General features: G+C 40.5%; 1 protein-coding gene across 1 annotated transcript in view; it reads right to left on the reverse strand.

Annotated features, from left to right (window-relative positions):
* TPH2 (tryptophan hydroxylase 2) overlaps positions 1-26951 on the reverse strand; it is a 50940-nt gene extending 23989 nt beyond the window's left edge. Inside the window, exons 1-8 of the mRNA XM_054216926.1 lie at positions 26847-26951; positions 23436-23588; positions 20809-20992; positions 20602-20702; positions 17433-17500; positions 11887-12083; positions 9969-10104; positions 4420-4546 (exon numbers count right to left, since the gene is read on the reverse strand). Coding sequence (XP_054072901.1) covers positions 4420-4546; positions 9969-10104; positions 11887-12083; positions 17433-17500; positions 20602-20702; positions 20809-20992; positions 23436-23588; positions 26847-26951 — 1071 coding nt within the window. The remainder of the gene's footprint in view (positions 1-4419; positions 4547-9968; positions 10105-11886; positions 12084-17432; positions 17501-20601; positions 20703-20808; positions 20993-23435; positions 23589-26846) is intronic.
* Positions 26952-27193: the final 242 nt, after the last annotated feature.

Below are 27193 nucleotides of genomic sequence, written 5' to 3' on the forward strand. Positions count from 1 at the left end.
GTACTTACGGCCTAGCACTATCAATAGCCCCTCTGGGAAATCTAATCTGTTGTTTGTGAAGATGAGAGACTGCAACAGCCTGCTCTGTCTAGTGAGACCACGAAGGCTGTGTCTACCTGAAGTTACCAAATGCAACTCAAGTCTTTATCTGCAATGCTCCCGTTTCTTCCATCCTGGTTATCTCCTCAGCAAACATAAAGTGTAATTGTCCTGAATTATGTGGCAGTTGTTCAGCGTGGGGGAAGAACTAGAATGAAGCCAACAAGACCAGATAACGTAGATCCTGAAAGAACACAAGTAACTAAACTCACGTGAATTACCACTGACTTCTCCCAGAGAGGCTGTTCTGAATATTATTTTTTACGCCAGCCTATATATCTAAGCTATTTTGTTTGTCATACATATACAGATAAATGAAAGTCAGCTTTAGAAATAAACCAGTGGCTTCAGTCATCATCCAAGCACGGTACAATGTTTAGATTCATAACAAGCCTGAAATGCATTTACAAGACCTCATCACGCACAATTCCTTGAAATCCAGAAGCAGGTCCCTATTGTGTTTTTCTGCATAAAGGCTAGCAAAAACAAGATAAATTCCTTGATTTCTACTGTCCCACAGTGTTAAAATACAAGAACAAGTATCAAGAAAGATTAAAAGGTGACAATTTTACAGTTCTAGAGAATTGAAGCTTTAAACATAACTTCCAGTAAGAAACCACTGGGAGGGGAAAAAAAAAAACAAACCACAACTTAGTGTGACTAATTAGTCCCTAATGGTCAAATTCTTGAGCGGAAAGATTTGATGATAAACTGCATACAAACCATAAACACTCTGCTAAACTCCTCTTTTCTGAATCACCACCAGTTAATGTGTGCCCCTGAATTTTATATACACAAACACATCCTATACACGCTGCATCACAAAGTGGCAACTTGAGCTGCGCTGAAACAACTCAGCAGGAGCTGGGAGTCATTTCTGCCATTAGCAAGAGAGACAGGATCCTGCTTATCAACTTGCAGCTTTACAAGACAGCAGCTCTCTGGCTCCCAAGTCCACAAATTACAAGGTAACACTGAAATGTAAACTGACGTCTATTTTTTTACAATTTTCCTGACAAAACCTTACGTTATGTGCTGTTAAATGTGTTGTAAATGATATATTATACAAATTAGTTGAAAACACCTCATGTCAAATCCTCCCTACAGCTTATAGTTTGATAGGTAAGCAGAAAAGACAGTCTTTGTTTATTTTTGTGCTATGTGAAAGTAGAAAGACCAGGCATGCTTGAAAAATCAACTCAAATGCATTTTTAGAAAGTCACACAGACTAGCACAAGACATTAGGGATGATGATGATAATAATTAGCACCCAGACATGCATGGGCAATATTGTATTTCCTCAACTAGTAACCGCATTATACCACACTACAAGCAAAAAAGCAGATTGTGCAAATATTTTGTTTTGTTTCAGTAATGTATCTCTCAGTCAATTTTTTTTGTGTCTTCCCTCTTTCTTACTCCCTTTAAACACAGCAAAGGAAACTGCACCTCTCAAAAAAACACTGCAAAGACAGTTGCTTGGCTCTTTCACTATTCCACTTCTCAGGGTAAGAATGCTTAAGTTTAAAAAGGAGCAGAAGCCATTCCTTTCTCCAATCTGACTACCAGACTCAAAGAGGAGGATGACGGGAGCTCACATCCTTCCTCTTCAACCCTCTTACCCTGCAGCCATTCTTCCCCCTCCAGCTGGCTAGCACTAGGGCCTCTACAATGCTCTCTTATTTAATCCCTGCCCTCAGTGGGGCTGCACAGATGTGACTAAGTGCAATTTAGCAAACACTTCTAGTCTGTCCAGGGACCAGGCTACAGCTTGCTCTACAACCACGGTGTCAGCTCTGCAGGGACAAAAATACAAGGAGGTTTCCTTTGCAGCTCAGGACTGATGGGGCACAAAGAGCAGTTCTATCAAGGCTGATATGTGGTGGCTTTTGAAAGCAGAACACAGTGAAAGATGACAAAATCACCTGTAATAATTCTTCCAATTCTGATCTGAATTCCTAAGAGGTGTTTTCCTCTCTTCTGAAAGCCATTGTCCTCCTCGGAATGGCTCAGCTGTTAATGTCACTATCTTTTGAAACAGGTCATGCTAATGGCAAGCTTGCTTTGGGCATAGTGCTTCAAGCTCATTAATATGCATGTTCTCTCTCCATTCATTTGTTTCTCTCTTTCCTTTGAAGTTGCCTCACTGGAACCTGCACTGCTTTTCTGTGTTAAGGCTCTTGGCTGGCATTTTTCAGCTCGCTGCAGTCTCTGGTTGTTCTCTAGGATGGAAATGGGACCGAATGTTGCAAAAGGCAATTAATAGCACCTCAGGTGACATTTGGTGCTCAGCTGAATGAATTTCTTGGCCTCCTCACCCTCACTGCTGAGAGACGTTCTTTCTACTTGCTCTCAAGTCAACTGTTTACATTTCAAATTTTAGGGCAAGTAAAATCTCTGTATTTGTCAAGCACCTACCCCAGGGGAGTACAGCCCCTCATTGTGCTTCTACGAAAAATAACACCACCTGGGTTGCCTTCACTTTCTCTCTAAATGTCTCTTCCACCTGAAAGAGCTATTTCCAGCATGGGAGGAGAAATCAACTTTGACTCAGGTATCAACTCCTCAGTGTGATAAGGGAAAGCAATTCAGCTGTCTTCTTTTATTTTTGGCTTTGTGATTCAGGAGCAGCTCATTGTTCAGATGACGCAGTCAGCCATAACTGGGAACTAGTGTGAGGGGGAGGAGTAAAAGCATTTAAGTAATATTTAGAGGTCACTTTATATTAATCTCTCCCCAGACAGACCAGTCCCAGCATTGTCCTCTGCAACAAGCCCGTGTCATCCAAGTTTATTCTGGGTGAAAGACTTGGACATACTGTTTTCCTCAAAGTACCTACAGGGACAGCCACTTAGCTAGTTTCTCTTGATGCTGCAGGTTGTGGCAAGGTAGATCTGCTTCCTATTAAGTCCCTTTCTTGCAAATGTGCAGACACACAACTTTCGTGATTCTTCCATACAAACAACAGTTTCTTCTCAGTAGACACCCATTAGAAAACCCAGGAACACCCTGAAGCATGTGAGACGAACTGGCCATAAGCAAGACATCAAGCCTGTCTAACTAAGAAGTAAGGCCTATTTGATTAAATAAATTTGGTGGCCGCTTCCGGAGGAGTCTGGGAGAAAAAGCTAATAAATGGGTACAAACTCCTTTTTCAGCAGATGGGACTCTAAGCCACTGCATCAAAATTATTACAGTTAATTGAACCTGGTTTGAATCTGCCTTCAACACTGTGTCCAAATTATTTCCAACCCTTTATATCCCAACTGCACTTCTCATGTAGAGAAGCGGTAGTATGCTGCATAAGATTTAAAGTAACCAATTCTTTTGCTGGTTGTCATGGAGGTTTTAATGAGATAAAACATTTAAATATGGAGTTGGTTTTTTTAATACAATATAGTTCATTAAATTATTTGCAGCATTAGTTTTAACAGGATCCACAAAAGGAAGCATACAGTAAGTTAAAGCAACTGAACAGAGCCAGTGGCATAGACCGGGGTCACCAAAGGGCTGTATACGAGTTATTTGGAAACGGCAATATAGCAGGGCTGACAGGTGGGCAGGAACTCAGAGTCCTGGCAACCTGACAGGGCTCTTCAGTGCAACCTGAGGGTCCCTCACACGAGGGCCAAGAAGGCTCCAGCTGGGTGGTCAGTAGCATCTAACATCTCTAACATGTAGCCCCTTTCAGTTCACACTGTCTACTGGCACGTGCCTCATTTGATGCAGCATAAAATCCATCTCACAGCCACTGGCTGAGGGACTTGACCTAGGCCTAGATCTACTGCTGTGCAGCCTTGCCTTAGTAGCTACATATTCTCCAACAGCAGCAGTAGCAAGGATGCAACATCATCTCAAAATCCATCACACGCCACAACACAGTGAACAGCTGCAAAATAGAAGAGGGAGTACAGAAATAGCAGTGCTAAGAGCTGAAGTGGCCATCTGTGGAAAAGCTAACAGTGTAGAGCTGAGAGCACACACCAAAATGTTGGATTTTTGGGTTTTGGTTGGGTTTTTTTTCAAAATTACCTTGCTTACTTGTTTTCAGCACCTTAAAGTAGACAAAATCTATTTCAGCTAGCCCTGAAAATTGGTGGTTATTGCACATAAAAAGTAAAACTGAATCCCTGAAGACTAGTGTGTTCAGCTTTACTCTTATTAAAAACAACGGAAAAATACCTAAAGCTCTGTGATTGTCACATCATAGTCATCTGCAACCTGAAAATGCAGTCAGCTGTAATAAGACAATGCACATCACTTCGTCAGCCAAAGAGGAGGACAGATAATAGAACATGCCACAAAAAGATTTTGACTCACAGTGGCTAATTTCTGAACATCTTCATCAGATGCTCCCAGTGAAGCAAGTCCTATCTCTTGTGAAAACTGCGCAAACTTGGGATCAGCAAGTAGAGGCACGTGTCCCAAGAGTTCATGGCACGTATCCCTAAGGGAATGAAAATGAAAAGAGAGTCATTACAGAAATTAATTCCATAATCATTCCATAATTACTTTAATATAAGCCGTTTTACATGTGTCTGACCTCTGCCTTAAAAGTTTTACCATGAAATTTCAGGGTTTTTTTACAAAACAGTTTTTCTTCCCTATGTACGGTGCTGTAGAAATATCCAGGTTTGTTTCTATTAAATGGATTGTATCTCATTTAGCCCCACTTATTCCATGATTTCTCCAGCATTTCCAGATTGAGTGGGAGGGCCTGATCACTGCTGTCTTCCAGGCTTGGTGCCATGAAGACTGAACTGCCCAAAGAAAAAACACGTCTCACAAGTACAGTTTTCAGCATTTCTCTCCACATGAATCAAGTTCAAAATCCAACACGTTCCCTCTTCCTCCTCTCTATTCCCCTTTCTGCACCTGGGTGCAGCTCCACAACCAAACATTTTCCATTTGCCACTAGACATTCAGGGCAATATTTACAGAGGTTTCTGCGTGTTTAATTTCTCATTTAGTCCTGACTTCCTACTGCAATTACCGAGTACTTTTGTTACACGGTCCACTTTTCACCAAATACATTTCAGAAAAAAGCAGAGAACCCGAATCATTTTAGAAAGAACTACTGTCCACACCTGTAAGTGCATTAGTCGCAACAAAGTGCAGGTGTAAGTGTACAAAAAACCGCTAACCAACCTAATGAAAGTGCACATGCATCATCTACAAAAGCTCTCAAACAATTCTGAAAGTTTTGGTGCATTTGTTCACAGAAAATAATGGACTTGGTAGTAAAGCTCACTTTAAAAAATCGGATCTGACATTTCCTTTGCTTTTGTCTCTTCAAAGACATTTCTCTCTTTTTTTTTTTTCCTAAGCTGTAAACAAATGTTTTAAAGGCAGGGAAAAAACATCAAGTTTTCTGCCTTCTATCCAAAATCATCCAATTTGTCTTTTATAAACTATTTTTGTTCGAAAAGACACAGAACCTGACACTTCAGATAAATCATGAACAGAAAAACAACCCTCTATATAATTTAAAGTCTCCTTACTCAGTACTCTTCACCAAGAAGTCTGTGCCAAATGTGTCTAGGTAGATAGTGGTAGTTTCTGAATGCATGCAAATGAAGATTAGCATTTTTGGTATTCCTAGTTTGCCTCACCAAAAGCTTATCAAATATCATTCCAGTATTGGAGGGTTACATACAAGTCTCTCTTTTCAGCCCAGATGGACTCACTGATAGACGCTTACCAACATTTGCTCACTTTTTGGTGAGACAAGCACTGCTCTGAAGTTTTCTGTGGCAAGTTTGAGCCAACCTCATATATGAGTAATTGACCCAACAGTACAGAGAAATTACCAAATCTCATTTCTCTTCCTTCCTAGACATAGAGATTTCCCAAAGAAGCAAGGGAAGTAAACAGATACTCTTGTGCCTGATGTGATAAAACGAACATGGTCTATGGACACTGACTGGAGATTCAGTTGTAGTAATACAGGCTGAGTTCTCAAATTTACTGTGCACCAATATTTTTAGTCAAAACCCATAAAACATGTTTAATACGTACAGCTGGCTAGGAACAATATCAGACATCATACTTGCATAAGGAAAATGGTTTGCATTTGTTTTCCACTGCCTGGTAAAGCTTGTGCTTCCTCCTGAAAGTCAGATCTTTCCTCCCATGTTTCTACATCATTGCATATCCTTTCAGAGCCTGGGAAATTCCCAGTTTCTTCAAAAGCAGATGACTTTTTTCTTTTATGATCTCCGGACCCTTTTGTTGATGCTCCGAGTAAGTCTTGCAAGATGATCAAAGTTCCCTACCACAAGGCCCATAGCTTAGATATTACTTCATTCCTCACTGGAGCTCAGACTTGGCTGGCTCTGCATGGTATCCATCTCTTTGTTCAGGAGATGGCTTGAATCACTTGAGTGGGTAAACATCAAAGGTTAATGACCCTTCTTTTTTTATTCAGTTCCAGTCACAATTTCTTGTGTCATCTCCTGAAAGGTTCAGATGTATTGCTGACAACACAAGGGACATCAGGGAAATGGAGTTTGTAATCTGATAGATACACCCAGAGAATTCTCAGTACCAAACAACTCACTGGAGGAACCTGACTCCTCTAACCATCACCTTCCAACACAGAAATGAGCCACAAAGCCCATTCTCTGGAAGCCCAGACCTTTAACTCCACTTTCCATCCTCACTAGAGAAATCAACACTGCTTGCTGAGCACTTCACCTATGCTACACTGCATCAGTCCAGATATATTGAAGGTAACTTCGTATCAGTAGTTCAAATAATGAGAGCAAAGAAGATGTAGCGGGACTGGCTTTAAGTTCCTGGCTTCAGGTAAGCAATCTTGCCGGCAGGCGGACTTCTACAGCAGCACCACCACTATTAGTAGCTGAGCGAGTGTCTACACCTGTATTTTCTTGTGCTGAAGTAACAACTCTCAGAAACAAATAAGTGAAGACATGTTGTTTCTAGTTCTGCATTGGGACACAGGCACTTTGTGTCACTTCCATCCTTGCAAACAAAATGAGCACAGACAAAGCCTAGCCCCATTAACTTGTCTCTCCTTGCAAGGGGAGGAGGATGAGGAGGCAGAAGCTATTTCTGTCATGCCTTTAGCTTGTAGATTTTTCCATTAAAACTATGCAAAGTAGTATTTTGAACACAGAGTTACAAAGAGGGGAGCTTAAAACAAAAAAATTATGAACAAAAAAAAATATTTCAAATCTTCCAACCAGAACCATGATCCAGCATTTGGAATTGTCATTGGAGTCTCTTAGATTTCCCTGACAGTCTGGCCCTTTGTAGATAGTCTAAACAATATAATTCTTCGCTTAACTACCAAGGCTTGATTCTTTTGTTTTATTTTATTCAGAAAATAATTAAGTTCCTTTAATTTATTCACACATATAGCTCAGAGAAAATAAGATTTTTGTAATGCACTTTTCACAGCAAAAGATTTTTCTTGGAGTAAATTAGTTAGCAGAGTGGAGGAAATCTATATAGCTCTGCAAAAGTAGTACAAACATAATGAAACTCAGGAAGAAATGTTTTAAAATGCATATAGTAGTGATACGGATCAGACCAAATGAACTCTCTAATTTGTATCTAGCTCTATAGCCCGGGTGTTAAATCTGATGGAAAGCCCACTGAAGTCAAAGGGAGTCTTTTTACCAGGTTTATATCATTGAAATGCAACATTCAGCAAGCCAGGGACCCGCAGCAAACCTCATTATGGCCCCATATATCAACCAGCAGATCTCAGGGCATTGCAGCTGCTGGGGAAGATGAAGAGCTGTCCCCGCTCAACTCAGTTTAGTTATGCTGCCGATTACAAAAAAGCCAGGATTTGACTCTGCATTTCTGATAGCACTTACTATCTGCTCTATCTTATGAAAAAATTTAAACACATTTTTAAAGGTATTTTCAAAATTTTCCTTTGGAATACCTGATGGTACAGATTATTTACTTTATGTGGTTTCTGGACACGCAGGTCTGCAGGAAGAGAGTAACATTATTAGAAAATGACAACTTAAATTCCTCTGTTAGTCATATTTAGAGCTGTTAAGACTATAACCTGCATTTTTAAGTTCAGCCCAAATAAGGGATAAAAATCTTCCTTCTAATTGAACTAGTATTACTACATAGTGACTTTCCAGACACAATGACCAGAAAGGTTACAAAAAAGTAGCTGCCGTTACTACTAAGGATCAGCTATAATACACTGCATAATTCTGAATGTAAACAGCATCCTGAAAACTATAGGGGTCTCAAATACCCAAAACAACGAACCAGAGAACATCAGCAAAAACATACACTTGTTTCCTGGAAGATATTCCTTCCTTTGTTCCTGTTGGAGTTACATACCTAAATCCCCTATCAACAGATGAAAATGTTCTCTGAGTTTGTATTAAGGTAATAAATGCCATTATTCTTTTACGAAGCATTGGCAGGTGCTGCAATCTGAGACACTGGCTTCCCACAGGAGAGGAAATCATTGGTGCAAAACCTGGCACTTCTTAAGTATAATTTCTTTTTTTGAAATATCTACAGATATTTTTAGACAGACCAGAAGAGGTCCGGCATCATATATTCAAACCCTTCTTTCAGGACTTTACATTGTAGCAATTTGCCTACAAATTTAAGAGATTAAAGTTTTAATTACAGAGGTTACAGAAGTGAGTTAATTCCTTCAGGGATTACCTCTTCTTTCCCAATAAAAACCTGCACACAAAACTAGCCTGATAGCATTTTTAGCAAATACTTTGCCCGGTTCACGTGCTGAGGAAGTGTAAGTAGATATGTGTATAACAGCACCACCTGGTGACTCCTGCCAGAATAATGTTGGAGCATTTGTAGGGACAACTTACTATGCGGTTCCATTGATCCTTTTATATCCAAAAATATTATTCCACGGTTTCAGCAGTCTATTCATGAAATCAAAGGTAGGCACGGTTCCAAGTGTTTATAGGACTGGAGCTGAATATACATATGTGAAACCTTTGTGTAAATTTTGTCAAAAATAAAATACACCAAAATAGGACAAGCTGCATAAACAGTTACAATTTGATGCTAACCATCTGATGACTGATGCACTGCAACGTCATTCCTGTGGTTATGTGTGGATGCCTTTGGTGAAACTACCTCCATATTATCTGACCGACATGTATTGTTCTGTTATTACTGCACAGACCACACCATACGTAATACAAGACAACAACTGCAGTCACTTCCATCTTTTTTTTTTCCCCCACTTTTCATCAAGAGACCAAATGCCAAAATATTTCATCCAAACTTACAATATTCTGTTTTGGAAAAGCTGCAATGCTGTCCCATGAAAGTCATAATTAAAGTGTCTCATTTCTACCATGTTCCCTGTAACAGGCTTCGTATCTAGTATCTTCTCTGCGTGAGAGAACAGTAGCTCGTGACTTGCTTACATTGCGTTACAGGAGAGAAATTAAGTTCAGCTGTGGAGTGTGGCCCAAAAAACATAAATGAGGACACAAGACAACCCATTTATAATTCTGAAAACAATTTCTTTCAAGAAATTCAGGGCCTTTTTTTCCAACTTCTTTCTTTAGTTGTCCACAAGAAAATAAAATTTTAGATACTTTTTCAAACTGTTTAGTCAAAAACTCCATTTTCCACTGAAAAATAATCTAGATAGAATTTTTTGACCCACCATATAAATAACCTAGTTATTTAAGTAAAAGTCCAAAAGAAGCCTTTGAATTAAATTCTAGCTCACCAATGTGAAGGGGTTTGTCATCAATGGTGTAACTAGATTTCTACCTTTGTGAGAAGGTTCCTCTTTTCAATCTTGGCAAATTCAATTACGTCGTTTAAGAATCCAGTGATCATATTTTTTCAGCACTAAAGCAAATGTAGCAACTTACGGTTCTGGTGTGTAGAGAGGATCTGAACCATGTCGTATGTACTGAGTACAGTGAAAAACTCTATATGCTAAGCCAGCTAAAAAATCTCGGGGAGAGAGGTATCCAGCAACTGGTCTCACTGTGAAGCCAGACCTTTCTGAAAGTGAAGGAGATCATAAAAGACCATATTAGATATCCGTATATCCATTTCTGAGGACAGGTAATGATCTATAACTAATTATTCTACCAGAAGCATGACACAGAGAAGATCTTGGTTGAAGATAACCACACATCTTTTTCACCTAGTATGTACAAGAACTATTTTGTATTGCTAGCATATGTTTAATGAAAGCAGCCTGAGGTATTTCAAAGTTTAATACCTTTGTCTAGAAAAGATGGTAAGGGACCATAAGAGACGTTCTCAAATCACCACATACCTCATTTTCATGTCTAGTACCATACAGAGAGAAGTTTCCAAAACAGAAGATGACTTCTGTAAAATACGTGAAAATCTAACAGAACAGAACAGGATAAAATCAAATCTTCCCTTATTTTTACAGATAAAATACTGTTTGTGACAGTAAGATATCAACTTTCACAGCTGAGGTCCTCATTTATTTAACAAAGTGTTCTTTTGTCAGATTAGTCCCCCAGTGGGGAATTATTTCAGACTCGGTGACTTTGAAAAGGACATTTCTCTCCCAAATTCATTCGTTACTTTTTCCAAGTGTTTACAGGAGAACGTTCGATGTTTTTCCTCAACAGACACTACTATTGCTGTATTTAGTCTGAAAACATATTTCTGAAAGAAGTGTGAAGTTTTGAGTTTCTAGTTAGGGAGAAAGAACCTGTACACTTTGGCAGCATTCCTTAGAGACCATAACACAATAGATGAGAGACCATAAAGGACACAACCAAGTGCAGAGTGATGAGTCAGTTATTAGTAAATGCATGTGGTACACAAACAAGCATTACAGATGAAGCAGGGACCGGAGAAAGTAAGCCTTTCATTACAAATTTTGTATTTCTTAGTTAATTTTCCATGCACATTTGGGACAAAACACTTTGCTATTTTTTCTCATAACACTTAACAGCACAGAACACTTTTGTCCAAACAACTGCCTTCATAATATTTTAGTTTCTGAGCTCCAGAAGTTCCTGAGCAAGAGGATTAAGGAACAGTATGAAGGGACCCCTGAGGAGAAGAGAAAATCTTAACTGAACTCTTCGGCACCTTTTCCTCTAGAGTTAAAAACTGCAGGGTCACGTCTGCCACTTCTCCATCCATATGGGATACATTTCCATTACAGATGAAAAAGAAGGGTATTTTCAAACTTAAATATGTAATATCCTGACCCCTTAAAAAATAACACGAAAGAGAAGTACCAGATTACCTGTGGAGTCCCATTGAGTTTTTTCAACATACAAATATAATGACTAACTTCATGAGGTCTTGGGCACCCAGGAAAGCCTCATATTCACCCGGCTGTACAACAATGTGCCAAACCTGCAGTCCTCTTTAAATTCTGTTATCTTGGCATTTTATTCCCTCTTTTACCTGCCTGGATATTTGGGGGGATGCCCACTGCGGTTATCAGAACACCCACCCTGTGGCAATGAAAAGAGCAGAGATAACTCTGCTCTTTCTTTTCGTTGTACTGAAGGACTTTTCTCCCTGTGCAAGATAACATCATGTGATACGTGTTCAGCTGTTTAATTCCTCTCAGCTTCATACCTGCAGGTACATACATACAACTGTCTTGACTCAACAAACTCTCTGCCATGGACAATGTCAAAAATAGAATGATACTTCAAACTAAACCAAAATCCACTGACAAAGCTGGGAGTCTTTTCATTCAATGTGCTTTGTATTTCGTACTAACAGCAAAGAGTGTTTTCATGAAACCGTATCTATTGACAAACCAAATACAAATCTTACCTTTAAGAAAAATAGAAACATCTTCCAGCTGAGGCACATTATCCTCCCTGTATCCACAGTACTTGGTCAGCAGAGGAAAGTTTTTTAAATATTCACGACAAGCATGGGTGGGATAGAGTTTACTGAGTTCCCTAAATACCACCCCCCATGTTTTAATTTCTTCAGCTGTGTACTCCACTCTGGGAATGGGCTGACCACTGTAAAAAATAAAATAATGCAAAATACATTTGAATACAACCCGATGATAGACCAATTGTGGATGGCAAAATTTCAGTGAAAAGTGTTATTTAAATAAATAAAGGCAGACAGAGACTAACAAATCTATTAAAAACTATTTTTAAATGACAGGTAGATGCTTTTTTCTTAGAATGACTTCTTGATATTATGTTGTAAATATTACATTCATTTCTTAAGAACTGTATTTCTTATTAAGCAATGAGATTATTTCTTAATCTTTGTACATATCATAGTAAGAAAGAAGGATTTCTTATATGTCATGTTTTTATACCAGAGTAATATTTCTTTGTTTACTGACACTGATGCCTTTGCAAGTGGTTACCTGAAGATCTTATTCAGTCTAACTTGTATATTCAGTAAGACCATCAGCAGACTGCATGCTTTATGCCTTCTTAAATATACATAATGTTCACATAGTATCATTGCCTAGCATTTTACGAAATGAAGATTAGGCAATTACACAGATGTTTAGAAATGTGTAGATTCAATCAAAATACATATATATATTGTTTAGATTGTCGTTTACATGTGTAGGTGCATTTGGAAACCCAAATACATGCAGGACTACATCACGAGGAAGCTCACCTCAGAGCCAACAGCTTAGCCAAGGTGAAACTAAGCTTCTAAATACATCTCTCTCCTTTTTTTTTTTTTCCTTCTGTACCATTTTTCTGCCTCCTCCGCCTTATACAGATATACAGAAATTGCAAAGCAGGAGCCTCCCAGGGTACCTGCTAATCTGTCTCCAACTTCCAAGATTTGCCTTGAGTCATTACAGCTAATTCAAAACTGACTGACAGCATGAAGGGTATGAAGGGCTCCTTGCAATTTGCACTGCTTTGTATTTAGCTGTAAAGAATTTCACATACTATGGTCATGGGCCACCATTACACACTATGAATTCCCCCTAGAACCTTTATAATCTCTCCCTGGATTTAATGTTCACAATCTATAGTATGTAATCTGTGCAATCTGCCTTCTCCTCAGGTATCCTCTTTTCCTGCCCTGTAATGCAGTACAGATTAGCCCCGAGATTCACAGGATCCCCTTCCACCCCATCAGTCCCTATCTCCCACTCCCCTGCCACAGGGCTGGCAACTCCCAGCCCAGTGCTGCAGCTTCCCCAGTGTCCCAGACAGCAGCTGAACAGGCGGATCAGGCACGGGGGATCTTACTGCACCAGAACTGCAGCACTGGGGTTTTGCTGGGGGTTGGTTCTCTATCTCGACTGTCATTGGGTTCATAATCCTGCCTCTACCCTATGAGGTAAGGAATGAGCCCTCATGTCACGTGTGATTGCTATTATGCAGTTCCTGCACGCACAGGAGCATCCACCCTACACGCACTGTGGTCATCCCCTCATCTTTATTGAAAACTTACTATTTAAACCCCTTGCCTTCCACTGTATCAAAGTATTTTGACCCACGGCAGCTACCTATCAGTCAAAGGCCACTTTGTGTGAGGTACTCATACTTGTTAAGGACTCATCGGACATCCACTACATCCACTAGTTCCCCTTCAGCCATTCTCTTGCAGATATGACAAGAATTGCAACACATTTAGTGAAGCAATTCTCATCAATGGAAGCTACATTAGGTTCATGCCCATTCTGCTGCAGGATTCAGTCCTTCAGGCCAAGCATCTGTCTTCACCATTACACTTTTACCTGCCTTAAGCTGCCTGCCAGCTCATGGAAAGCACAACACGGCTATTCTAAATTGTACCGTACATGACAGATACAAGCAGGCTGCTACTCCATCCACCTGGGGCTGCCACAATACTGTGCAGCAGCCTCCTCCTTCTTCCTCAGACCTGACCTCTACTACGGGTACTGCCAGTACCGGGTCAGCACTGGCCCAGCAAAGCCAAAGAAATCTGTGCATCAGTGGAAAAACTCGGGTTTCTGTTTCACCCGACACTAGAGAGGTATAAACACAATCAAGGATGTGAAGCTTGTTCACTGCTCGCTAAAAGGTTTATAACTTAGTTATTGTTTCAATTAATTCATTAGCACCGAAGTAAGGTTCACCGAACATTAATTCCTTAATAGGATTTATGCCTAGGAGGGCTGATCTTATTTCCAGCTGATCATGATACTGCTTGCTTTATTGAAAGGATCAAGGCAGCCAGACTTGAGGGAGGACCTATGCCTTTCTCAGCTCTGCAAATCTCATTTTTCTCACCCTCTTACTTCAACAAGCAAGACTCACACCTTGTGCTAAAACTTTTCCATAAATCCTGGGAATGGCCAGCCTGCACAGCCAGTTTTCTTGTGGCTGAGTAAGATGATTCTACAAGTTAACCTATCCTGATTTTTTATTTTCCCTTATTAAAATAGGGTCTTTCCATTTTGCCATGGTCATGAGCTATCAACTCATATTATAAATTCCCTCTTAAACCTTGTATTTTTCCTCCAGATTTAATTTTCTCAACACTTTTGCAATCCCTTATCAGTCTCAAAGGACTAATTAGCAAGATTAACACATTTTCCCTATCGTTACGATAGAAGCTAAGTGAAGGAGGGAGGAATATTTTTCTTTGGTCAATTTATTTCACACAGCTGATTTTCACTGCTGTGCTCTATTAACATATCTTTCCCTTTAACATTCAGCACCAGCAAATATTTGCTCCTCCAAGTTCACTTCTTAGTCTTTTTTTTTCCCTCTCTCTCTCTCTCCACTGCAGAGGCCTCTTTTTGTTCAAGCAAAGCAGAACACCTACCACTACAGAACAGCAGTAATTTGTACAGGAAATGCTGATCCAGAGTTTTCAACTCAACAATTTTTTTTTTACAGAGCCAATTCCTCGCAGCCAATTCTTTGCAGACAAATTTCTTTGTTATTTTTTTAAGGAAACATGTATGGGTGGGTTTTGGTTGTGGGTTTGGTTTTGCGTTTTGTTTTTTTTTTTTTACACTGGAAAATGAAAAGTAGACATGCATCAAGCCTCAGGAAATGATTAGGAAGGTCACTTACCTGGAAGACACTGAGAGGTTCAAGGCAATGTTCTGAATTTATCCCTGAGGGAAGCAGTCCTTACAACAGACCTGCTCTTTTTGTGTAAATAAGCAAATAGTCACTAGACCACAGAAGAGGTTGTGATGAGGCATGTAGCGTTGAGACATCTATATTAATTCTGAGCTCCCCAGCATGGGTAGCAGAAGCAGCTTAGCTATAGCAGCACGGAGTTCTCCCTGAGCTGATTTGCCTTTCCTCAGCGTGGCATAGGCTGAGTTGCAGGATGATGAGGGTAAGTATCTGCCTGGGCTGTCTCTACAAGCGTGCCCGGAGACAGACTGACTGTACAGCCCAGTAGATATGGCACATCCCTGAGGTTAAGATAACCACTGCAGGAGACCTGAGAGTATGAACAAGATTTTGCCACACCTTAGGTAACTGCCCTAATCACTGGCCTCCCAGCCGTTTTGTGATCCCTAGCTACAAATACGCCAAGCATCTTGTTTTCGTTCCGCTGATAATAATAGGAAGACTTTGAAGCTTTTAAAAGGTTTGAAAAGATCAGTGGGATGAAGGAATACCTCTGAGCAGTTTTGCTGAAGATCTGAACCCCAAATAACCTCTAAGTTGTTTGATTTTTGTAATGTGCCTGCAGAAATGGTTCTTGAGCCTTCAAAATCAAAAGACGGAAAAGATCTTTGCTTTCCTTTATCTATTTTTCTGGGAATATGCAGGATTACTCTACGTGATTTTTGTGAAAAGACATTTCTCACTGCTTTCAGGGTGAAAGAAAAACCCTTTGTAGCAGAAGACCAACCACTGCTTAGTGAGCCAGCGGCATGATCTTTCCAGCACTTAGGCAGCTGAGAGGGAGAAGGGAGGAAGATATTTCCAGCAACTTAGCAGCTGTGAAATGCACGGCACTACTGCCACCATCATGGGTAAATGGACAACTATCTGACTTACTGAAAGAGTTCTAGGAGTACACACAGTCTGCCCTCATCCACAGGTACCTGCTTGACATTTCGCATTACAATAAATGCTAGGCAAGAAGCACTAACTCTAGTGCAAGCACTAGACTGAAAAGAAGATAATAAATCAATCACCTCTAAACAAACAAAAAAACCTGTCTCATTTTGCATTTGAAAGCTGGCTAAACTTAGGACTTACCTGGTCAGCCTAGGAAGCTTCTCTACCAACCAGTACCCTGCCCCCAGCAGGCAGCAGCTCAGTGTGCTGGATGAACATCATGACCACCCAGCTAAACAAATGTCACCGTGGGTAGAAAAAAGGGGAACCAACACTAGCACTTACACATTTACTAGGTTGGTAATAGCTTAACGAAAGGAATGGGACAAAAGTAAAGAAGAAATACGATCAGGATTATATGGTCACAAAGCAGAGTTAATCCTCCTGTCCCCCCAGCCTTCTGCAGCCTGTATACTAGCCTTATATTAAGAACAAAAAAAACAGAACTGAAAAGCCTTCAAAAATCTATTTTTGAATTGCTTCCTGACAGGATGTACCTTCTACAAAGGGAGAAAAAAAATTGTTGTGTTTTATATTCTTTAAACAATGTAAGTAGAAATCTCAAAGGAGAAAAATGAAAAACCTGAAAATGGAAAAGAACATGAAATTAGTATGTTCTTTCCCTTGAGAATGAGGGCTTAGGCCTGTTGCAAATAAAACCCAGAGTAGGATTAAAATTAGTTGAATGCTTCTGTGACAAGAAAATTGCAACACGGTAGGTATTTGTAGGTAGCACAGAAAGTTTTCTATCTTCCAGGGATGGTAGCAAATTGAAAATACTGTCTTGACATGGGTGGAAAAAAAAAAAATCAAAAATGAGAAACCACATGCAGTGTACTTGTGCACAGGCACCAGCTCCACCAACTACAGAGAAATCTACTGACTGAATTCGGAGATATTTAGAGCTGTGTTGGCAAAACTGATAAACGGCATTTTGCAGCGTCCAGTATAGTAAGCACAAAAAAAGAAAATAATTCCAGTTTTTAGTGAGCTCGTCCAGCTACGTAGGGATGCTAATTATGTGCGATTCAGTAGTACATCAGTTTGTCATTAAGACATGCAAGCATTTGTAAGAGTTTCTTAAGTTTAAGTAGCTATGAATGAAACGTTGAAGAGAGAGTACTTACCTTTCAATTGCTTTACTTGCCTGTACCGAAAATGTAACGGGATTTCAAGCATCAGGTTTGTCATTTATAGCCTACACTAAACTAGTCAAAGTTTAAAGGATGACTTTGTCTACTGTTAAACTTCATCCTACAGAATTAAGTAGAGCATGAATTCTAACTAGTCAGCAGCACGGGGAAGAATTATGCCAGTACTTACTATTTATAGCTCATAGCAACATCCACAAAGTACTTTCTTCTCTGTCGATAGACGTTGTCTTTAAATCCCTTAAGCAAGGAAGAAGAGTAGTTTACAATATGTACAGAAAATCAGCTTAAGAATTACAAAATAAATCATTAAAGTGTTTATTTAGTACCTAATTATATTGTATTTTGATTAACACTATCTACTGGACTGCAAGAGAAGATAGAGATTTCTTCTTTTTTTTTCCCCACCAAAGTCCCACAGGAGCTTTTTCAAGACAGGTTTGTGCCTAGGTACAGTCATTCATCCAAGATGTTGAAAAAGGGAAACTTTTTCCTTGTCATTTCATCTGAATGGAGATCTACACACAGGCACAAAGCAGAATAATTTACCTATCCTTAATACATCTTTCTTCACTAGAAGAATCAAGCGTCCAGAGATCATACAAAGCTCATTTTGAAGACGCTACTTCAGCATATCCCATCTTAACCAAAACATTAGGGACGGCGCCATCAGCCTCCACCAGCAAATATGCATATTGCTCCAATCTGAGTTACAGAGGATGAGCTCTACCTCGTGGGCTACAGCAGGCTCATACCTTTTCCATATTAAGCACACAAGAGCTGTGTAACACATACACACCAACCACTTACAGCCCTTTGAGTTACTCAAAACTAAAACAAGATCTCTTCTATACCTATAAAAGATGTAGAAACCTCAGGTTTTGGACTACGAAGAGAGTTATCTATTTTCAAAGCAGAACAGCTAGCCTCTTGAAGATGAAAAAGGGTGAAGAGTTATCTACGTTCCCCAGCTAGTAACCCAGAAAGTGCATTTAAGTTTCCCCTAGTCAGAGCTGAAAAGTAAAATGCATTTTTTCCTTACTGCTCACATACACAAACACAAATCACTGAAGGGAATGAAATGATAATGTTGTTTGATTTGAAATACTTGTATGAGCTTCCAGAAAACTCAGAAGGCATTTTACTGCCCCATAACCACAACTGCGCTGCTGGGGCAGAGTAAGGGAGGATGTCAGAGGACTGCAGAAGATCTTCAAGCCTCCACTCCTACACAGAAAAGCTTTTTTTGACTGCCAAAAGTTGCTGTAATTGGGGGAGCCTCCTTGTCTGCTTAATAACTTTTGATGTAAGCATTGAGTTACTCAGCTGCAGACCGTTCAAGAGCTGAAAAGCGATGGAAGACAGGACAGGGGATTTAAAAGCCTGTCACGTGTAGTGAAACTGAGACTGAAACCATTAGCCAATATGGAGTGGGTTAGAGCTATGCTGCTGAAGTGGTGCTATACTGGTTCCGTAATAGGGTAATTCTCTTTGGTCCTCTAACACCTACACGTCACCGCTAAGAAACTGGGCAGGCACCAGAAGTGGCCTTTGAAAGGCCAGTCACAGATTTTACTTTTTTTTTTTCCCCCATCTCTAATACCTAGCATGCTGCATAGGCTAACAAATGGTGTGTAAATTATGTTTATAAGAGTTCCCCCAAGTGTAAAATATATATTCATATAATGCAAATGTCTTTTTTCATTGTCTGTAAAACTGAAGACAGATTTTCAGCAGAGCACTCAAGTATTTAATGAAGGCACCAGATCAGAACATAAAACAGTATCAAATGGCCTGGCACAGTCATCAACTCAAGGCCAGAATGAGTTGCCACTACAGCCTCTGTTTGAACCAAATTACTGTTAGTGGTTGAAGGTAATCAACAGGCTTTTCCATTCTGAGAAAATGGGAGGTAAATCCTAGTTTGTCATCATGAAGTGCATGGCAGAAACCAGGATGCAAGAACATGCTCCCCAACTGCGGGTCCAGAGCATGGGAAGGGCTCACACGTGGTAGAGATGGCTGGGAACCAAGCGAGGCCACGATGATTATTGTGGGTGATGTGCGGCCAGGTGACACCAGAGACAGGGAAGTGGGGCTGCCAGGGGACATCGTGATGATGTGCGTTTGCTCGTGTGCACAGGCCTGAGGGTCTGTGCCTGAGCCCCCACCACGGCACGGCCACGGTAGGAGCTGTGGAGCAGACAGGACAGAAGGCAGCAGTCTCAGTGCCATTTCTGCACTGACATAGAGCCCCAAACCCATGGCCACCAGGAGTACATGCCCCTCCTCAGCCAAGGCAGTCACCAGGGAAGAGTCTGTACAAGCACCACAGTACCTGTGCAGATGCACGCTATACAGATGCGTCACTAGAAAGTCCCCTACACCAAACAGATCTTTTCGCAGTCGCTTACAAGCTCTTCAGGGCCATTTTTCACCATCTTGGACAATACCAACAAAAATGTGTGTGACAAAAAAAAAAAAAGGAGACTACTGCCTACAGCTAGAGTTTAATATGATTCTATTAGAAGACAGTCTCATGGTCAGGTATCTTAGCTCAATACCTGCTTCCTTTCAGCTAGAAGTTTCCTAAACACCTGTTTAATCCAGCCTATTTTACAAATGAATACAACAAGCTACCACCAGTATCTTTCAGCCAAGTGGTCCAAAGGTAGAATCTTGGATTTTTAACAAGTGGAAGTGTTGTAACACAAATGCTTGCGATCATCTGCCATCTAAAGATTCAGAGGGTAAGTATCTATGGACATCAGCCAAAACGAATAAAACAATAACAGATAAATTTTTCTGCCTTTTGCATTGAGCATTTGGCACTACTGCAGATACAGCTTGTGTGAAATGCAGACTTGTCTCCTGTCACCAAAGTCAGGAAACAATGTGAGACACCTTCCCATCTGCTGCATTCATGCAAAAACAGGAACATGTTGCTCTGTTTTATTTTGCAATTATCCCTTGAGTAGCCTTTCTTCTCTGACACCTAGGTTAATATCACTTCTTACCTAAGAGTTGTGACAGAACTGAAGGTCTCTTTGATCTAACCTCTGACAGCTTCTATCAACTAGTTAATTAAAAAAATAAATGAAAGCATTACAAAAGGGACATAGCTGTTCAAGAGTGAATAAGTTTTCTGGAGGACCTCCCTTTTGGGTGTCCTACTACAGAGAAGGAAAATTAATTCACTGAAAACATTGCAGAGAACTAAATCCCCTTCTGAAAACCATGTGCTCAAAAACGTACTCAGAATCGTCAGTCAACAAGCTTTTTATTTGACTGGCAAATAACCTGAACAAATTATCTACAATATGATTTTATGTTACACTTACAGGGTGATCTGCATCCAGCTCAGATCCATACATCAAAACTCTCTGTGAGCATTTGTCTAATTCAGATATCTTCCTGGGGAACCAAGGGACACAGTCAAGATCTGTAGAAGAGAGAATGTGAGTTGAGCATAGCGGAGTGTAAGACTATGGAGATACCTGTGCAAAACTTTTCTGTGTCTAAACCAAGCAATATAAAAGCAGCCTTGCCTTCTTCATCAGTCCAGATGTTTTCTGGTGGATTGAGAGATACAATATTAGTTTGAAACTTGAGCAACTGGATTAGTTCATTAAATTCTTTCTTACTGCAGTCACAGTCCACAAAAATTTCTACCTCCGAGCTCCTTCTCTTCGATTTTCGTGATTCAATATGAACCATACTGACATGTTTCTCCTGTGGAAAGATGAAATAGCGTATGAATGCAGACATACCAGCTAAAAGGGGAATATTGATGGCATGTTCCTCAGAAAAGTTTTTCCCAGTGATTAAAAGGTGTTTTTATTCAAAGTACTCACTTTGGACCTACATAACTGGTTAGTGATGCTTAAACAATAATAAAGACCAAAAAAAAATCTGTATACAGAATGTAAAAATAATGCTATTGTGTTTAATGAGGAAAGTTAACTAATGATTTAATTTTATCTAAAAAGCAATCTTTTATAAAGGACAATATTACTTTATAGCTTTTAAAAAGAAAAATAATTTAATGCAATTGTATATTTACCTTTATCAAACATTAAATGCAATTTTATTAGGCACTGTGCACAATAATACTGTTAATTTAACTGGATTTGAGTGTGTTTACTTAGGCGCTATTAAATGTGTACTACTTCAGCATCTCTCATGAACACAAGGGTGAAAATATTTTTAAGGATAACTGCGTATCCATCCTCATCCATCCTTCTTGCAATAATTATGAATTACCTGCAGTGGTGATAGTAATAAAATTAAAATCTAATTCAATTTATTCTCTATTATGATGTCCCCATCAAAACTAAACACGAGTGTGTGGACAGTTCTCGCATTAAAATTTTCCTATGGGGTGTCTCTCCCACCACAACTACTGGTCTGCCAAGGGTGTCGTACAATGACAGACAACCATAATGTGTTAGGGCTGACCTGATCTAGTGTTGTGATTAAGGAGGTTGAACTAGATGATTACTTTCAACCAATATTTCTATTGACCCTTTGATTTTTCCTTTTTTTTTTTGCCAGACACAAACTATCTGTTACTTTTCAGAACTATCCGTTCACTTACTCAGTGAAGCCAATAAAATATTTTTTGACTTCCAAATGGGGAGGACTCTGCACTGGTACTTCCGCCTGCCTGACGTATTTTGCAGAAATGTCCATTTCAGGCGAAGGTCTCCTCTGGTACAGGCGACCAGTAGTCTCTACTTTTACCCCTCTGGATATATGGACATAATTCTTTAACTAGCGTGCCCCATAAGGTACGTATACAGTATATCTCCTTAGCTAACCCATTCACATAACAAATTCACAGAAGGAAAACCCTCCATCTGCTGAGGGTTTTGAATCTGCTATTTGTAAATTGGCAGATTACAAAGCCAAGCAGGATCATCTTGATGATCTACAGCTGAAAAACACAGGCCACAGGACTCCCCTGCATGTTTCCAGCTGACACGGAGCTACAAGTTTTAGGCATTCTCTTGGGAAGTCAGACAAGCAGCTTTGACCTACCCTGGGTTGAGAAAAGAACAAAACCCTGCGCTCCCCCTCACAGTACTGAAATCGTTGAGTGACTCCATGAATGGGGATGATATCTCTGCAACATCTTCCAGCCATGTTTTAAGAGACCAGAGTGAGTTGTATGCCCGTACAACAAGGCAAGTTGATGTGTAAATCCAGGATTTCAGGTATGAACCCATTCATTTAAGCCAGAGCTGCAGTTAGACACTTAACGCCCAGGGAGAGAAGCTGTATTGAAAACATGATTCCTGCAATTCCTATCAGCTTTCTGTCAAACACCCTGGTTCCTGGCAGCCTCCCTCCTGGGGGTCTAACTCACCCAAATCCCTTTTCCTTGGATGGGGAATCCAGGTATCTACGTCAGCTTTGGGAATCTGCTCCCAGAGCCAGCCCCTGTGAGTTAGGGCTGGTAATGCCCAGTGCTGTCACACTTACACCCCTCTGATGGTTTGGCCTTAGAAGTAGATCCCAAGCAACTCCTAACTTTCTCTTCACTGCACTGCATAGACTGTACGACTTTTACCATGCTGCTCCTTAACCATCCTCAGACATGCCTCCAAGCCCTCTTCAATTTACTAATAAGGCAAGCAGACTATGTGCAGTACCAGTCGTCTGACCAAAAACCACTGACTGCATGGGAATCTACAGGGAACTGATACTTCACAATTCACGTTCTAGTTAGAAACATAAAGCCCTGACCCTGCGCACTTAAAGGTGCATTTAACTTCATGACCAAGCATTGTCCTGCAGCAAGGCTGCTGCCGCCACCACCACCTCATTGTATGTAATTTAGATTCTCAACTGCTCTCTGGAAGTGCCTCCTTTCACTGTGGCCTGTGCAGACAACTTCAAATCTAATTTACGGTGTTGAGAATCACATGTCGGTAATCTAAAGCAAATGGTGTGAACATCAGCATCACTGTCAAACTTTATTCCAGAAAACCCTTCACAAGCCCAAAATGCTTTGTTGAATGGTCCATAAAATTTTAAGTTACTTTTATTCAATTCTGCAGAGTGTAACTGCACTTTATTCCTTCTGCCACGGTCCATTAGATTTATACCAACAAACAGCCCGACCTCAGTAGCCTTTCTCAGCCCAGTCAGCGTAATGATTTGTAAGCTTTACCTGGAAGAGTCGGAGAGCTTTCACCAATCCACCAACTTCATTCTTCAAGGAAAACACCACAGCTGTCTTTCCACCTTCAGAAACAGATTCGCCTTTCCCATTTCCCTTATTCCCTTTCTTTTCCTCATTTTTCCCAGAACTTGATCTGTTTAGCTACAAATGGACAAAGAACAGCATCATCTCAGATGCAAACAGGCATCTCCCAAAATTAAGTCCTTTTACGCAAAGAAAAATTTTTGTTAGAAAATAGCTGAATGGAACTCATCCAGACTTAAGTTAAAGGGTAAACGTATTTACTTGAAACCAGAATCACAGATCAAAGGCAGCTGTTAGAGATGACTATGTAAGAGGCCAGTCCATAAAAAAAAAGGCTTAAGGAAAAGCATATGAATGTCTGGAATACAAATACGACACTATTATTAGGGCAATGCCGTCATTAGTAACAAATACGGAGCAAACGGAGATAATCTGAATTACTGCAAAGCTCGCAGTGATGCTGTTCTAACCTGAACGTTGCTGCAACGTTGCACCGCAAAATCGTAGTGATGCTGTTCTAACCTGTAACAGCCAATTTACGACGATTTACAGTGGTCTATATTTTGTATTAACTATTAAACTTAAAACATAAACTTTTAAGTTCTCTGTTATAGTACAATTAATGTTGTTGTGTAACATCATTTTTCCTGAGAAAACAAAACCTCTGTTGCTTACAAAAACAAGCACAGAAATACAAGGTTAGACTGTACCTCCAATAGAAGACAATCTGTCTGAGGAACTCAAGAAAATACAGAAAAATCACACCATCCTTAGCCACTCCTACATTCTTCTCTCAACTTGGGGGTCAAAGACTGCTTTACAGCTAGCAATTTTCCACAAACTACAATTTTATCAGTTTAAATCTTGTTGAGATGCCAACAGTACAGCCTTTATAGACAATTTTTCTAAGATTGACCATGATTTAAAAAAAAAAAAAAAAAAAGAAAAAAACCACCTGCATTTTTCAATACCCAAGTTGTGACCCCTGGAAAAATTAAATCTCCAGTGAAATGCTAACTGCTTTTTTACCATCTATAATGTAGTCACTAAAAAAATGTGAAACAGAAATTAAGAATCATATACAACTATTCCATGTGGATTAAATTCTCCCTTGGTTAATTGTAAAGCAGCTTATGGACAGTCACTCAAAAATTAATGCAGTTTTTAAACAGGTCTCAACACTTGATGAAAGCCAAGTTAGATCTCTATTCTTATTTTTTCCTTACAGGTGAGTTATTCCACTCATATGTCCGTGGACCTGCAATGATGGACTTTAGCAAAGAGTCTCCCTGTGCTTCTAGAAGATTTTACAAGATTTTATCAAGTTCTTCGTGATGCAGGAAAAAATTACTAAGCGTCAGCCTGATTCCTTTTCCAACCAGATTATATAAAATGGTTTTCTTAAAAATTGATATCACTAATAGTGATAAAGTATTTGCATCACATCCATCTTAATATATCCACATGGTTCACGTCAAATTGGTTTACTTTTTTACCCAAACCTAGTCCACTCTGAAATATCTCCCTCTACTTAATAGGGAGCCCAAAGCTCTCAAGCCAGCTGTCCCTGGATCTTCTGAGATATTAAGGTACAGGAATGCACTAAATTAAAAAGAGGGCTATTTACAATGCATAATCTTGCCAAAAACCACACTTTAAACGGCACAGGTTAAACCAGCCACCCTTAAACTAGTTACTGGACATGCTAAAAAGTCTCTGTGGTCTTTTCTCATAATTTATTAGACTACACAGAAACAATCTGGAAAAGCAATTACATTTGTAGAATGATATATGAAGGGTTTCAAACATGTTTATTTTTTAGTAATTGAGCTTATATGATTCTGCTCAAGAAGAAGGTCTCTTTTGTTTTAACTTCAATAATATTTGGGATTTGGCTGAGTCCTTTACACATACATCAAGCACACAACCTCGGCATGAAGTGACAAAGATGCTATTTTTATAGCATACATGATTTTTCACTGTATGCTGCTTTCTGGAAGCTAAGTACCAAGGATCGTGTAGTCAACTGAGTGTCTGAGAATCTCAGTACCATCAATCCCTCTGGGAAACGAAAGCACTTGCCACCTTCCAAGACTGTCACAGATCCCCTAATACTCTCAAGCGAGCATTACCTGAAGTGATGACTGAAAGCCTCTCTCAAGCATCTGAAAACTGGATTAGCTAATTGTTATGAGCCCAGCAAAAGAGGCTGTGATACTGCAAGAACTCAAATCTTATCAGCCATCCTCATTAGTACACCTCATAATTAAATAGTGACTAAGTAGATCAACTTTTCTAATGAAAATTAATTATCTGGAGCAAACACAAGTACTCAGGAATAGAAGTGATCTATAGCAGAACTCAGTGAAGAAAGTAACTCAAATATAAAGACAGTAAAACAAGTTTATCCTATTTAATTCAATATTTCCAATAGAAATAAAGCACATACAAATAGAGATACTGCACATTTTACTATAAAGACAATAGGCCAGTTCGCAACTGGAACAAACTGGTGGAGTCTGTTAGTTCTACTCAAGTGATCTGAATCCTCATGCTCTCCAGAGCTGGCACAGAATTTTACAGGAGGTAAAGTCTTTATAATCCTAAATATTTCACATATTCAGAGCAGATTATATTATTAGTACCTATTAACATTCTTTATTCTTATTAAAGTAAACCTATCCAAATATATTTCCCCATAAGCATGTAGAATTTTATCCCGTGCCTGAAATCACCTGTTGCACCTGTATCGTCCCCTTACAGGGAACCATTCCTGCCTCCTGGCAGGGTTTCCAAGAGGGAAACTGCACATCCCCTACATGATGCTCCCGGAGGCTCTCGCACCCCTGCAAGGCGGCAGAAGCCGGGAGACCTCAAATCCAGCAGCTCCCCGATGGAAGTGCCATAGGCACCAAGGCGACAGGAGGAAGTTGCGCATCGCCAAAAACGTTTTACACACCGTGCCGAGAGGTTTGGAAGTGCCTTGGAAAGCAGCAGGTTCTGCTGACAGCAGCCCGGGAGCGGGCAGCCGGCAGGGCTCACCGCAGGCTTCCAAAACTCAAGCAGTTAAAACAACCTGCACTGGACCCTAATACTTTTATATTATTCCAATAGCAACATGGTTAATCTCTGTAGTAAGGCTCGTACTGCGAACGAAAACTTTTACTATTGTTTGAAGACAGACTTTTTTGAACGAGGACTAGTCAGAATGACCCTCGAACTGCCAAAAAAAAAAAACCCACCCACCCGGCCTTAAAACTGGGAGGAAGGGGGACGGCTGCTCGGCACCGGGACCCCCGGAGGGGGCCGGCGGAATCCGACCCCCCCCGGCAGCTCCCCCGGCGGAGAAGCCCTTCTCCCAGCCCCGCCACTTACGGTGAGGCTGCCGACGGCGGGGCGCTCCTCCGGCAGGGCCGAGTCCAGCGAGAAGCCCCTCCGCGCCCAGTACTTACTGGAGAACATCATCATGGCGGGCTGCATGGGGCCGGCCGGGCGGGGGGCAGCGCCGCGCTCTGCCCGCCTCGCCCCGCCGCGGCTCCTTTTATACGCCCCCGCGGAGACTGATGGAAACACGATTAGGAGAGACCCGTCTCCGGGTGACGAGAGCCGCCGGCAGATAGACGCCCACGGTCCCCGCTTACCTCAGCCGCCGGGGCGGGACGGGGAGCGGTGTCGCCGCGGGGGGCTGCCCAGACTCGCCGCCCCGGCCCCGGCGGGAGCAC

The sequence above is a fragment of the Rissa tridactyla genome, chromosome 1 (genome assembly GCF_028500815.1).
Source record: "Rissa tridactyla isolate bRisTri1 chromosome 1, bRisTri1.patW.cur.20221130, whole genome shotgun sequence".
NCBI classification, from domain to species: domain Eukaryota; kingdom Metazoa; phylum Chordata; class Aves; order Charadriiformes; family Laridae; genus Rissa; species Rissa tridactyla.